The following is a 14,936-nucleotide window of genomic DNA, read 5'->3' on the forward strand; positions in this document are numbered from 1 at the left end:
GAACATAGCCATGTTCTTACATATATACATTACTTGTGTGCTAACAAAGCTGATTAGCTTGTCAAGATCATGTAGTCCATAAGGTGCAAAATAATTATTACTGGGTCAGTGATATGGTTCAGTTTTTTCAAAAAAAAAAAAAAAAAAAAAAAAAAAAAGCAGCTGTTTTATGATAATTGAAACAAAACATCGTACTTTCTAAGCTATCTAGGCATTGCTAAATCAAATGCACAGTCTGGAGTCTATGCTTTCTTTATTAATTACATCAACCCAAAAAGGCAGCTTTTTAAATTAACTACATCAACCAAAATAACTGGTGGGAAACTTAAATAGTTGACGTGCCCTTTTGTGTTTTGCTTATACAGAGTTATCAAAAGTACCACAATGATACTCTTCTTTTTGTTTGCTTGCTTCTTGTTTTTTTAATTTTGTTTTCGACAGGGTCTCCCTAGCTCTAGCCTGCCTAGAACTCACTACATAGACCAGATTGTCTTGGTTCTCATAGAGATCGGCCTGCTTCTGCCTCCTGAGTGCTGGGACTAAAGGCATGTGCCACCACTACTGGCATGAAATTGTACTTCTTCTTATAATATGAACCTCATCATGTTCTCTAGAATAAAATTGTAAATTATGTCATATATTATATAAATGACTAAACTGTTACTGATTTCTAAAAAGCTATGTGTTAGATATGAGAACAGAAATTTTATGTGTATTAGATAAAACCGTATGAATTATTTAACTTACACATTTTTATGTATCTAATTTTTTTAAAGCTGAACTCTTTCCATGTTTACAAGGTAGTCTTGGATTACTAACAAGTTAAACAAGATCCCTTTTGAAAAAAATGTGTCCATATGTCAATGTGGTTTAGGTTTGATTCAAGACATTAAACCCATTATCTCTGAAAAAATGAAGGCACATTTATTAAATGACCAGGAGAACTTCCACAGTATGTAGAGTAGAAACAATAATACACAACATTCTAGTTTATTTTCCACTTAAAAAATCCCATGAAGTTAAAATATTTTAATTACCATGCTCAAAGAAATGAAGTAAGAAAAATTAATGCAAGTATTCCTTCATGTTAGAATTTGTGATACAAATATTTTCAACTTTTAACAGGGCAAGTTGATGTGTTCCAAGCTGCCTCTTTTCACTAGGAAACATCAGTAATTTTTTTAAAGCACATTTACAATGCTTTCCCATCACCCCTGTTGTGTTTTTATAGCACCTATAGCCATAACTGGCACCTGGGGTCCTTAAATTGCTGGCAGTTTCCCTTGCATTTCTTTGGAGTCTATTCAACTGCTGTGGTTTTACTTAGAAGTCAGCGCTTTGCATATATGATTTCCTGAGACTGTTTGAGTAGTCTTTCTCAGAAAACTGTGCCAGTCTGGCAGAGAACAGCTCTTCTCGAGGCGAGCTGACAGTAGCCTGGTTGGGCTGGTATGCTTGGACTTGGGCTTCTAGCCGTATTCTGTAATTTCCTCTCCCTATTCCCTGTTTTCTTATTGGTACCCTAGTGACATCATTGCCCACATCTTGTCATCTCTTTAAATAAGGGAACAAGATTTGGACTAGTCTAGTTTGAAAAAAAAAAAAAACTGAAATACCTCTCATGGAATCTATGCAAAGCTATCATAAAAATAATTTATATTTGTTGTTTCAGCAACTGATATGGAAATTATTTTAAATGATAAACAAAACCAGACTGAAAAATCCAAATTGCTGTAAGGTAATAATCTGTTGTGAAGACAGACGTCCTTACTTAGGATTGCAGGAATGAAACTGGAAACAAAGGTGGCCTTAAATGTCTTGATTTGAATGTTATTAAGATGATGATCTTAATAGTGCCATTTTGAGATAATGAGAACAAACACAGTTTTTAATACACTGTAAATAGCAAGCCATTTTTGGGGTGCTAATGTAAAGAAAAGCACTGTTTGAGGAAATGGCTCATGTGAGTGTAGATGTGCTGGTGTGCTGTGCTGCTGGCGATTCCGTGGTCTTCATCAGTGTACCACTGCAGAGAGAAGTGCAGAGTTAGGAAGTCAGCTAAAATTCAGATGAGGTCTCACATGATATAAAACAGGAAGAGCTTATAAGCATGATCAAAAAAGGGTGTCTAGCACCCACCCGACCCCCAGACCTTTTCAAGATGCACTGTCCTACAGAAGTCTCTGATCCTCTTCAGGTGCTGAGAAAATGCACCATGCATTCAGCTTTACTGCATACTACTTTACAAAAACGTGAATTCTAAATAAAATACGTAAATCAACTTTCACACATGACCAAAGGACACTTATTCAGAAAAATTTGTTATTGTTTATTTTATGTGTATGAGTGTTTTGCATGCACCCATGTCCTGCAATGCCTGCAGAAGCCAGAAGAGGGGGTCGGATTCCCTGGAACTGGATTTGCAGATGGTTTTCCACCACCATGTGGATGCTGGGAACTTAACCCTGGTCCTCTGCAAGTGCAGCCAGTACAGTGCTTTTAACTACTGAGCCATCTTTCCAGCCCCAGGCATACTTGTTTGAATAAGCCCTAGCAAGCAGGAGATTTCCCTATACTCTAGGCGGATAAAATGTATTAAAGCAAATTAATTTTTAAAGCAATTTTTCTAATATATGCCTCTAAGGAGTTAGAAAAAAGTCAATTAAATATTACAGCTGTGTATATACCATAAGTGAAGTTAAAAGTCAATGTATATTTACCAACACTTATATTTTATGTTGGAATTTTAAAAATCTGTGTGTCTGACATTTATGAGACAGAGTCTATGACCTGAGGCAATGTGTGAACTTATACCTTTTAAAATGCTTGGGAAGTCATTGCCAGGCAAAAAGATATTATAGAGACATAAGTTAATTTTTTTAAAAATTGCTTCAAGTATCATGTGGTTTTGCTTTGAATAGGGAAAAAGTAAACCTCAACTTCTTCTAAGAATCTGGCCCAAAAGATATGCCAGGTTTTCTTGGTATAAAATAGCAGCTCCACTCCTGTACAGTGAGCACCACTGAAACTGAGCACCGGGAAGATCATGTTAGAAGAATGGGGAGAGCAGGCTGTTCCAGCTAAAACAGATAAGAAAGCTGCATTTACATAATAACACTATTAGTGCATCATATTATGTGTATTTTTTCCTTCTTAATCTGAGATTTTATAATATAGAAAATGAATTAGACTATATATCCCGCCTGAAACATCCTCTGCACAGGCAAAAGCAGCTCCAGCCATTTCTGACAATATAAAACAAGCTTAATTGCTTATTGCCTGCAGTTCAACAAAAGATAACATAGCAATTGCAGCAACTGAAGCATGCTGATTATTAATATCCCACTGTTGTTAGGATGGCTAGTAATACATAATAACAGAAACGGATTTTACATTTCAGCTGAGCTATTATCATGCTGGTTTCACTTTAGAATTACTCTGCCACACATTTATGAAATAAATGATTACTTTCAAATCAAAACAGGGAGAGACTGAACAATCACAAGAATAGGAGAGTAGTGTTTTGACACTCCTAGGATATGTCATATTGTGCTTCTCAACCCTAAACTCTCTAATGTTTACTTGATCTATGACTCAAGGATATCACGTCTCCAACTTCACACGGGAAAAATGAAAGCCCTCCTATTTTGTTCCTGTCTCCTGGGACTCTATGGGAAGAAGCAGTCCCCAAAGAGGAAACTAGATCCACCAGGCACTTTGCCCCCCGCCCCGCCCCCACACAAAATTTCATTATACCATTGCTTGGAAATCTACTCCAGCATCCACCAAGGCTTTGGAGATCTGAGCTGACTGCTGAAAGTGGACGTTATCTGCAGGAAAAGAAAGGAAACAAGTAGCTAATATCTTCTCAAGTTTTCAGATACCAAAGGGTGGGGAAGGCATAAGAAAGTGACTGAAGTTCTAGGACTCAGCATCCCATTTAGCCCAAGACAAGTGAGTTGTGGAAAGCAACACTGTTTTATTGAAGTAAATGTAACAGTCTTGCCCCTCATGCTTTTGTTTTGTCAGTAGTGAAATTGCAAACCTGTCTGTGATACTAAAAAGTCTAATTAACTGAAACTCACCATCTGCTGTTCCATGAATAAGGAGGTACTCAACTTGTTTAAAATTTTCAGCTCTGCTCATGACTGTTGAATTCTGAAATTGGGAAAAAGAATGTCATTATTCAAAAAAGGATCTGCCATAACTGATTTTTCACTTCAGTTTACAAAATAAAATGTTTTCAGCTGGGGCCCCCTTTGATACAAAATATAGCAAACCGATATTCAAGCAAATGCTGTCTTCATGCATGGCAGCATGCACGGCATGCCCTGTGCCTGGAAGACAGGGCTGGAGGAGAGGATGCCACATCTTTCCTGCATAAGCAGACTAGGGTACCTGTCCCCTGGGCTGAAATCAAAATCCCTTAAGTCCCAGATCTCAGATTGACTGTGTCCTATACATTAACACAGGGCAGAGTCTCATATTAGCAATGTATGTTCCATGGGCTTCTGCTGTAGTTCAGCCAAAAAGTGTATTACCATAGCAACCATGTGTCACATGGTGCCATACATGCTACATTTCAAAGAGCCTGTACATAGCATTTGCAACTAAACATACTCTGCAATATGTCATGTGAACTTTGGTCCACATTGCTAGGTTCTAAATGAAAAGAAAATATTACCTCTCTGGGAACAGATGTTTAAAACTTAAGCAAATGCAACATATGGGAGGGGAAAGGGTGAAAAAGATTAAGGATGTCCTCAAAATCAGTGGGTGGTTGTTGCCTTTCTCATTTTGAATTTTGGAAAAACCGTTGCTGTTAGGTGTCATTCCCAAGTCGTCCAGGGGAACAGGATGAAGGGCGGGACGGTCCACTTTGTGGTATGAATCAGCTGGGATTTCTACAATGAGGATAGGGTCCTTGGATGAAAAAGCCACTGAAAGCATGAGTCAGATTATTTAAATTTGTGACTATTTACAATGATGAGATGAAGAGAAAAGAGTGGGAAGCAATGAGCTAGAGTCTGTTCTGCTTGTCCTAGAATGGGTTGGATAGGGAAAGAAGCATCAGCTTCTCCACGGACTCAAAAGAGGCCAGCTCAGTGCTGCAGCACCTTGGTGAAACTTCACGAGTCCAGATCTGTCTTTCAATGACATCTCTACCATCAGAGCTAATATACTCTAAATATTTTTTTATGGGAGTCCTGCTGGTCTGTCAGGAAAGGTATGGAGTACAGCCACAGTGTTTATAGTTAGGCTCAGCTAGGCAACTGGAGACACATGCTGGCTGCACTTTGAGTCTTGATTTCTGTAAAAATGGGAATAGGAATAATTCCTCGTAAGAGTCAGGAGAAATGGTAGAAGCATGTTTAAAGTTAATCGCTAATGCTGGTATGAAAATTCTGTGATTTAATGCTTCTAGAAAATATGTAGATGTGTTTTCTACAAATTTCAGTGCACTAACCAAAAATATTTCCATTGACTGAGACTCCTATGTCACCCTGTCCTAGTTAGCTCAGAGTAAATGCCCTCTTCTGTCTATGCAGGCTGATTCCATCTTGTACTGACCATGTTAAATTTTTGAACCAAATTGAGAATTTATTGATAAAGTTTTGGGATGAACATTGCAAGTTCATTAAAGTTATACTTTAATTTTATTTTAGAGAAGCTTTTATTTGGTGATGTGTCCCAGATAAATCTATAAATCTGTCCATGTATGAATTCACTCATCCAAACATGCATGCAAACATGCATCTATCCATCACAGCATTACCACTTTTATTTCCATCCATTCATTTTTTTCATCTAGTCAAATAACATTTATTTGTATCCAACTAAACAATAAAATCCCTAAGAAAAAGAACTTGTTTATATTGTGCATTATCCTTAGCATCTAATACATTGTTAAATATTTGCCAATTAAATTAAATTATTAAGCACTGGTGTTGTTGATTATGTTTGCTTCTGGTTTTTCAGAGTTAAGTGGAAAGGGTGGAAGTAGGCAGAATAAAATATCCTCATTCCAAAGCATAGCAAGATGTGTCCATTCTCAACTGCTATGCAGTGGCATTAGGATCATAGCTGCCATTCCTTGAACATTCACTCTTGTGTCTGCCACTGTGCTAAACATCGTGAAGGAGTCATAAAAGTACTGCTGAATCCATGTACGAAATAGGTCTATACCAACCCTGTTCTGTGGAGATTCAGAAAACAAGCACTTGCAGCAGTCCATTCTCAGGAAGTGTCAGAGCTGGACCACATCTAGTGGGAAAACTCCTTTACCTTCTTTGTTTCTCTGTCATTTCTTCTGAAATTCCAAGCTGCTTATGATTTGTCTTCCAGCAAAGGAACAGTGTGAAATGAAATGTTAATTAGCTGTCCTAGAACTTGAAGTACATAATAATAATGGGTACTCTGGATTCTGAGCCACCGTGCCATCTCACAACAAAATAATTAGAAGTGAGACTGGCCTGAACAGCCCTGTGCTATCTGAGGGGTGTGTTTCCTGATGCGGTGATGTGTAACTTAATGTAGCACAAAACCTCGAGCAATTTTCTGCCCCTCAGAGAAGAGAGGATCAAATTAAACCTTACTAAAAGGCACTGTTACCCACCAATCAAAGCTGCAGACAGGAAAGGCTGAGGCTAGACTTGTGGTGAGGCATAACATTGTGAGTTGCAGGACCAGGGCCCCTTCAGGGCCCTTCTCAGTGTCTACTCTACTAGTCATGTTCGCGCCTGTGCTGACTTCCTGCCACCTTGTTTCTCCCTAAGTTAAATTCAGCCCTTTGCTCACAGAAGATAATCAATTTTAACACCCAGACCTGACCCAGATATATAATTGCGTCACCTCACCTCACCTTCAGCAGCCTCACAGGCCTGTCTTGCTTGGCAGCATGAACAGCAAAAGCTGCTCCTACAACCTCCCCGTGCCATGAAATGAAGAAATGTCATTGAAACATAGAGTAATAGTTAGGAGACATATAAATACACAGGCCAGTTAGCAAGGAATGTGAGAACTACTGGAGTTTGGACCAAAACAGTTTCTGGCTGCCTTTTTTTTTCTTAAATGGAGTGAATACAGGCTGAAAGAAGACAATTTTTATAAACAAGTAAAACCCTGAGCCTAAGATAAATGTTGTGATGTACACACTGTAGCTGTGATGAACTAGACATGGTGAGAAATGCAACATACTGAGAAAAAGAGGAAAACTGTGATAAAAGTGTCATGATGCAAATTGTTTTACATTAACAATATTACACTACAAAGAAAGAAAGACAAATACTTTAATGCAGCAAGAGAAAAATAAAACAAAAGCTTCCCCTGCAATTACAAGATAAATGTGCCATTTCACTGCACACTTCCCCTGTTCACTGGGAGAAGCCTCCAGGGGGACCTTTCTATGAGCAAGACAGGCAAATGCAAGGAACATACTTCCTTTTGAGGCTCTCAGGCTGCAGAGAACAAACCCCCTCCCCCAAATGAAATGATGCCCCTTTACCTCTGGAACCACTGGTAGGTAGACTGATCATTGTCCCCTAGACTGTGCCTCTTGGCTTCTCCATTAAGACTCTACTGCCCACTGTGTGGCATGCTTTAAGCTGTGAAGGAAACATGCAAAGCCAGTGAAGGAAATGCATGCATCCCCTCAAGGTGTGACTGATGATCAAGAAGACACTAACTGTGCTATTTTAAACCACCCGAATAGGATGATGATCGCCCATTGCCTATCCATGGAAAGAGAAATAAAAAAGGAAATGGATGACTAAGTTAGAAGCCGAATAGTCTATCACCACCGACTAAAAAGGAAGCTCGGAGTGATAAATGGGCAAGGATGCAATGGTGGTGCAGTTGGCACTCTCCTGAGGCTAGAAACTTCCGGAGAGCCCCTCTGCCAGCAACAGTCTGGCAGAGAGAAGTGGAAAGGATTGGTCCAGTGGCAGTGCCGATTCCACAGCATCTCTGTGAGGAGCTTTTCCTTCGATCCCCAAGAAGAACCATCTGTGGCTGCTTGTTGGATCATGCTGGTTCCTCAGATACCTTCCAACAAATAAATCTTTGTATTTTTGAAATAAAAGAAAGAGCTGATGAGAATAGGGAACTGCTGCGAGAAACAGGAGGTATAACAATTTTTAAGCTACCCCCTGTGCCATCTAGAAACCATAAGGACAATTTGCTTCCTGAAGATAAAAATGGTGGCAGCTGCTGTGGTTTGAAAGCTTTCTTCATGGCAGACACGGCTGTTTCATGTAATCATTTCTACAACTCTGTGAGGCATATCTGATTATCCCCATTATTTGGGTGAAGAAACTGAGGTTCAGAGAGGTAATATGACCACCTCATGCTCATACTTGTGGTGAGTAAAGGAAGAAGACTTTCAGTACAGATCTTTCAAACTCCAAAGCCTATATCCCTGAGCATCATATTTTCTTGTCACTTGACATCACAGCCAGTTATCACCATCCACAGGCCCTTACAGAAGGGGCAAGCAGTCACAGGGTCTAAAGGACAACAACTCAGCAACTCAGTAGTATACTGCCTTGGCCTTATTGGCTTGCTCTATGGATTCTCCTCCTTGCACTCAATCCTGCGTAAATAATCTTAAAGGGTGCCGTTGGGGGAAATATCGTTAATGCCACAGCAGAGGCCACAGAAAACATTTATGAGAAAAAATTAATCCAACCCACTATGTCAGATGTTTTACTTGTTTACATCTATCAAACAACTGTACCTATGAGATGCCAAGGAAAGAGCTTCCATCAACCCCAGACAGGGGGCTCTACCTCAGGCCTCATAAGCAACACTGGCTGCTTTAAAGATCACACAGCAGTCAACATTTTATCAGCACTCCACAAACAAGTTAAGGTTTGGCTTAAATCTGAAGGTCTCTCTCCCTTTGGCATATTCTGGGATAATAGAACAAATGTCAAATCAGTACAAGATGGCATATTTACAAAATTGCACCCTGTTTTGCATAACCTAACGATGCAGCAGTTCTTAAGGATTGAACATTTCAAATCTGCTAGCAGAAGACTGCCAAATCTATGACTGTTTCATACACTTGCCAAAAGCCTATCAAATTTTGAGCAAAATGCAAAATAAATCTCCTCTACAAGTTAAATCAGCCCTTCTGTGTGTTCCAGGCTGCCCTCTCCTCTTGGCAGAAGGCTGAGGACTGCGGCCCCACGCCTCTTGCCCTTGATCTTGTATTTCTCTGTTTATTCACAAGACCATTCTTTCTCCAGTCTATGTCCTGCCTTATTTACTGGTCACCATTTGGTCTGCTCTTCCCAAAGCTATCCCTCTTGCTGGGTGGACCTGCCTCACGAGTCCCCGAGAAGCCATTTTCTGCCTCCCCTGTTCTCCTTTCCCCTTTGTGAAACCTCTTAGAGCCTCTGATCTTCCTCCCTGTCTTCCTCCATCCTTCTCTCTTGGCTTGAGACGGTAGTATCCTCTCCCTTCCCTGCCCCTCAACATCTATATGTTACTTAACATTTTAGTGCCTCAGTTTCTCGGTCAATAAAGTGGAAGTATATTGGAATAATTATCCTAGAGTGTTTTCAGGAGAACTGAAACTGATAATGTATGTTAAGATTCTAAAATAGTGTCTAGCCATATAAACATAATGAATGAACCTAAGGAATGAAGTAAAGCTGGATGAGGGGGTGGGGTGATAATGTCTTGGCTTCATGGCCACTCCCCTTCCTCTTCCTGGTGCTCCATGGTCACATTTTGAACCCACTTGTCTTTTTCACATATATTGGATACTGTGTCATGTTCCATGTTTTATTGTCTTTTTTATTTCTATCCCCCCTTTATTTATCTTGTTTTTACTTTTTTCTTACCTATAAAAAATAAATTTTGGACAAATAAAATGCCAGACACACTGAATGAATGAATGAATGAATGAATGAATGCATCCTATGTGTTAATGTCTTTTGTAGGTCTGACTACAAGCTGGCTTTGAGAAACTGTCTATACTAGTCAGGATCCTTCTCCTTGAGGTGTGGCTACACTGCTACTTGCTTGTGACCACTGGTGGCTGGGTTGCCTTCATGGAAGTCTGATTCCTTTGCTCAAATCTGTTGCCATTTCTGTCTATTGTGCACTGAGACCACCTGTAGAGAAGATGATCCACAGAGCAATGCTTCTCATTAGCTCCAACTTGTCACCTCTCAAAGGCCAGATCTTTGGGAGATCCTTGTGTCCTTTAAAAGAGCTCTTGGCCTATCAGTTGGCCATAGTTGGGTGATATTCTTCAAATTGTTTTATGGAGCCATTGCAGGTGTCACTGTATTGGGTCTAAGCCTCAGTCCCAGGATCCCCTAATCTACCAGACAGCTTTAAAGACTGAAAAAGAACATTCCAGTTGGAGTCAGCTCTACAGGTTTATGCCTTCACACAAATGGTGGGCATACATGCTTTCATCAGGGCACAGGCTGACAAACTCACCTGGCATCACTGCCTGGTGCATTCATTGTTACAAGTAGCTCTTCTGCTTCCCTTCCTCATTAATAAACAATACCTGTATTCATAAGATGTTTTCTTCTTAGTGATAGAGTTCCTCTAAGGTCTAGGCCATAAATCCCCTAATACCGAATCCTTTTCTCACCTGAGCTATATTAAAAATACATTCTTTACTAAGGTCCATATAGTTCTGCCTGTATGAACTTCATAGGTAAGAGTACGGACTACTTATTGCATACTTTAGGTATTTCTAGACCTTGATGTTCTGTGAGATGCCAGACTAAATCTTTTTCAAACTATTTCCTTCTGACTCATGGAAATGCACAAAGCAATGAAAGCCTTCAAGGAATTGTTGTATTATCTCTTTTGTCTTTTTGGAGGGATGAAGAAAGGGAGGGAGGGAGGGAGAGAGGGAGGGAGGGACAGTTGTACCAGTCCTAGCACTCAGAAGCCTGAGGCAGGGGATAGAGAATTCCAGGCCAGGAGGGAGGGAGAGAGGGAGGGAGGGAGGGAGGGAGAGAGAGAGACACAGACTGAGAAAGAAAAGAGTAAAAGATGAAGAAGGGGTCCAGAGGGGCAGCTGGGGCCTTGGAGGAAAATAGACTCTTTGAATATATTCTTGCCAGAGACAAAAGCACAGGCTCATTTAAAAAACAAAGGAGGGCAGCTTTATTCTAAAGCCTGCTGTGCACCAAAAATAGGCACTTAGATTCCGTTCTCCACACAGATTCCGTTCCCCACACAGATTCAGTTCTCCATGTTCCAAAGAAGCAACTTAACACAGTGGAGACAATTCCGTTAAAGCATTTGCCTCAATTTCTCCTGCCCACCTTAGCTATCACCCTCCCAGATAATTCCTCTGAGTAACACATTGGGAACCTTTAGCTCCCTGGTACTGGCAGTTTTAATGTGTCCATTGCCAGCAATGAATTTCATGCCAAGAAAACCCGACTCCTGGCGTGGAAGGATTAAACAGTCCTCGGGTGCCATCTGTGCAGCGAAGTGAAAGAGTGACTTTGTGCACCCAGTGTGCGTGTGTTGCCATTGGCAGGAGGAAGTGACTTCTATTTACATGACTACCTCATGCAGTGAACACCTAAGGGGAAAGATGAAAATGGACACCATTGTGGGGGGTAAAGTTAGGGGAGAGGGAAACTGGTGTGGGAAAGAGGAGCCTATAGAAAAGACTAGAAAAAGATACAGATGAAATGGCAGATTCAAACTGTCATCCTATATTATTATAGAGAGAGCTGCTGAAGAGGAAATATACAGCAGGCATATGTTATCTGAGGAAGTGAAGCAGGTGTCATGACATCCTTAGACATCAGGGTTTGAAATCGACCCTGGACCTCAGTCCTCAATACCTCTTCAAATTGGTGTTTTCTAAAATGAACCCTTCAGCTTCTCGTCTGTTGCACTCAAGAGCCTAGGTTAGAATACTGGGCAGTCTACCTCTGGTGCTTTGACATAACCAAGAAAGGCCTCTGACAATCAAATTTAAGCATTCAGTTTGGATAATTAACACGAAAACTTCAAGCTGTGAAGTGAAAGAAATGATGGGGAAGTACAACACGTATGACATTATTTTCCTTCAAAATGGGTTTTATATTAAATCGAGAAAGGTTGTAGGTTTATACTTCATAAAGAATCAATGAATGTAATGTTGAGGAAAGCCTTGAGTAATAATACTACATAGGGGAAGTCCAGTGCAGAGTAACAGCTAATTCATACTAGGATGAGAGTTAAGAGTCTACACAGGATTCAAAGATAGGTAGATGCCCCTTCAGTAGATGATGGGGGTAAGGGAGAAAGCAGTCTAAATTTCCTGACAGGTGGGGATGGAGGGCAAAATACAACACAGACGTAAATGACAGAGGATGATGTCACAAAATGGTGTCCACAGAAATGCAGAGCCTAACATACAAACCAGGCCATTGTGAGAAAGGGTCTGACACCAGGTGAAGAATGAAGACTGGATTTAGCCAGGAACACAAGAAAGGGCCATTAAAGTCTTGGTAGTGGTGGAGTTGGCCTGCTTAAGGGTATGGAATGGGCCAGAGTATGGAAAGACACAGCAGTAGTTTACAGACTGGGCTGTTGCTGTTACAACAGGAGCTGGGTGATACGCTTCAGTGATGCAGTTAGAAGAAGGTAAGCAATGCCTAAAGCAGAGTACAGAATGCGGAGCAGAAAGAGTGACAGGAATGGAGAGCGCAGTGCCAGATGGGACCTTTGACAGATAGAGGGGCAACCTGATTCTGGGACTGCTTTGGAGGGAAAAGATGCTGACTGTATCATCTCATTTTGCAGATTGTTACTTTTCATCATCTTTTCTGGGAAACATAGATTAAAGCATACAGGCACTAATACAAACACATCAACCACCCATACAAGCATGCTAATTAAATTGAAAGTAAGAGGTAAAGCAACTTTGAATTCATTGTGTTTTGATCAGATGGTTTCAGACTCCAAAATAATGATGGCATCTTACAAAAATGTACAAATACTGCTCAGAGCAGTGTATGAGCATGAGGTCTATGTATGAAGAGTCACAACATAGAAGAGTATATTTTTTGCTATCGTTATTTCTGTTTTTTCCTTTCATTTATTTTTATTTTTTATATGTATGAATATTTTGCCTGCATGTATGCAAGGGCATCCATGCATGCAATGTCTGTGGAGGCCAGAGGAGGATGTCAGATCCTCAGGAACTAGAGATACAGACAGTTGTTAACTGTCATATGGATGCTGGGAATCAAAGCTAAGTCCTCTGCAAGAAGAGCCAGTGATCTTAACCACTGAGCTATCTCTCCAGCCCCTTGATTTTCTTTCTTTTTAAAATTCACACTCAGGGCTGGAGAGATGGCTCAGTGGTTAAGAACACTGTTCTTACAGAAGACCCGGGTTCGAATCCCAGTTCCAGTTCCAGTTCCAGGGTATCCAACAGCCTCTTCTGCCCTCCACGGGTGCACTTATGTACATGCAGGCAACACATGCATACACATAAAATAAAAATAAAAATAACAAATAAGTATTTTAAAATTCATACTCTTAGAATTTGGAACATCTTTGGGGAATGGAGAAAATATCAGAGATGATTTATCTTGTTATCTAAAGGCTTTATTTTAGTTTTTTTTTCCAATTAATATGACCAATAAAATCAGGAACGTTTTAGTAGTTTCAAATTGCTAGAAAGAGGGCTGGAGAGATGGCTCAGCAGTTAAGAACACTGGTTGTTCTTGCAGAAGACTTGGGTTTGAATCCCAGCACCCACATGGCAGCTAACAACTATCCTAACTCCAGTTCCAGGGGATCCGACAGCCTCTTCTGTCCTCTGTGGGCGTTGCACACCACGGGTGCACTTACTTACATGCAGGCAATACACACATACATATAAAATAAAAATAATAAATAAAATATTTTTAAAAATTGCTAGAAAGATCCACAGTACTTAGGTTTATCCATAAAATTGCATCAAAATGACATGAAAGTGGTGACAGTAACTGCTGCAGCCAGACCACATTTCAAATGCTGCAGCTGATCTGGAGAGCAACCTGCCCACAGCTTCTCACAGTATTGGAAGCTGTTCAGTAATTTATGGGTGGGGCTATTCAGGGTACTTCTCAACTACACCTACCTCTCACCTGCTTTATGCAAATTTTGTTTGAAAAAACTGTACATAGTTGGCTATGAGTAAGAATTATCAGCATGCATATACATCTTAATTATGATAATATCACAAAATTTATAGTAAAGGTTTAAAGAGTCTTCTGGACGCTAAAAGAATATGTTGAATTTGACATGTTTTCTAAACTGAAATTTTTATAATTAAAGTAATTATCTGGTGTTGCTTTGTATTTTCAAATGAATGCATATTGTGACCTATATAGCATACGATAAAGATTGTAATTATGCAGAATATAGTAGGGGAAGCTATTGGAGTATCTCTAAACCACCTGTGTTATTTCTTTTTAACAAGAATTTTGTTGGAAATATAAAATATATGTTTTCTAAAATAGATACACTTAAGTTTTTCAACCTCTTGTACACAGGTTATAAGATCGGTATAGCTCTGTTCTCTTACCCTGTAATGGTCAAGGTTGTCTTCTGGAGTTGGAAGACCCATGTAACGTTCTGTGTATACTGAATCTGTGATGGAAAAAAGAATGAGGTTCAACTCCTACAACAATGTTTCTTTCTCATATTTTTGGGTAGCTTTACATGTTCTTCCATGTCTTAACTCAGGTATAGACATATATAGAGCTACCTTCCAAAGAATTGCCTCCAGCCAGTCCTTGTTAATGATGTTCAGACCACTCACACTCAGGACTTTTCTTCCTCAGCACTGACCCACCTGAATTCAGCCTTCAGGATTAGGGAAGTGGAGTTTAAACTAGATGACCTAAAACATAATTAGCAATTCATATGCAGAAAAGTTATATGTGGAGGATGACCCACCCAATGAA

General features: G+C 39.9%; 1 protein-coding gene across 2 annotated transcripts in view; it reads right to left on the reverse strand.

Annotated features, from left to right (window-relative positions):
- Nucleotides 1–898: 898 nt before the first annotated feature.
- Nucleotides 899–14,936, reverse strand: part of Dpp4 (dipeptidyl peptidase 4) — an 84,670-nt gene continuing 70,632 nt past the window's right edge. For both annotated transcript variants that reach the window (XM_029569697.1, XM_008845754.3), the window contains 4 exons: nucleotides 14,555–14,619; nucleotides 4,086–4,158; nucleotides 3,757–3,830; nucleotides 899–2,026 (listed from right to left, as the gene is read on the reverse strand). In XM_029569697.1, coding sequence (XP_029425557.1) covers nucleotides 1,925–2,026; nucleotides 3,757–3,830; nucleotides 4,086–4,158; nucleotides 14,555–14,619 — 314 coding nt within the window. In that variant the 3' untranslated portion in view covers nucleotides 899–1,924. The remainder of the gene's footprint in view (nucleotides 2,027–3,756; nucleotides 3,831–4,085; nucleotides 4,159–14,554; nucleotides 14,620–14,936) is intronic.

This window comes from Nannospalax galili, unplaced genomic scaffold (genome assembly GCF_000622305.1).
Source record: "Nannospalax galili isolate Female #2095 unplaced genomic scaffold, S.galili_v1.0 scaffold540, whole genome shotgun sequence".
In the NCBI taxonomy this organism is placed as follows: Eukaryota; Metazoa; Chordata; class Mammalia; order Rodentia; family Spalacidae; genus Nannospalax; species Nannospalax galili.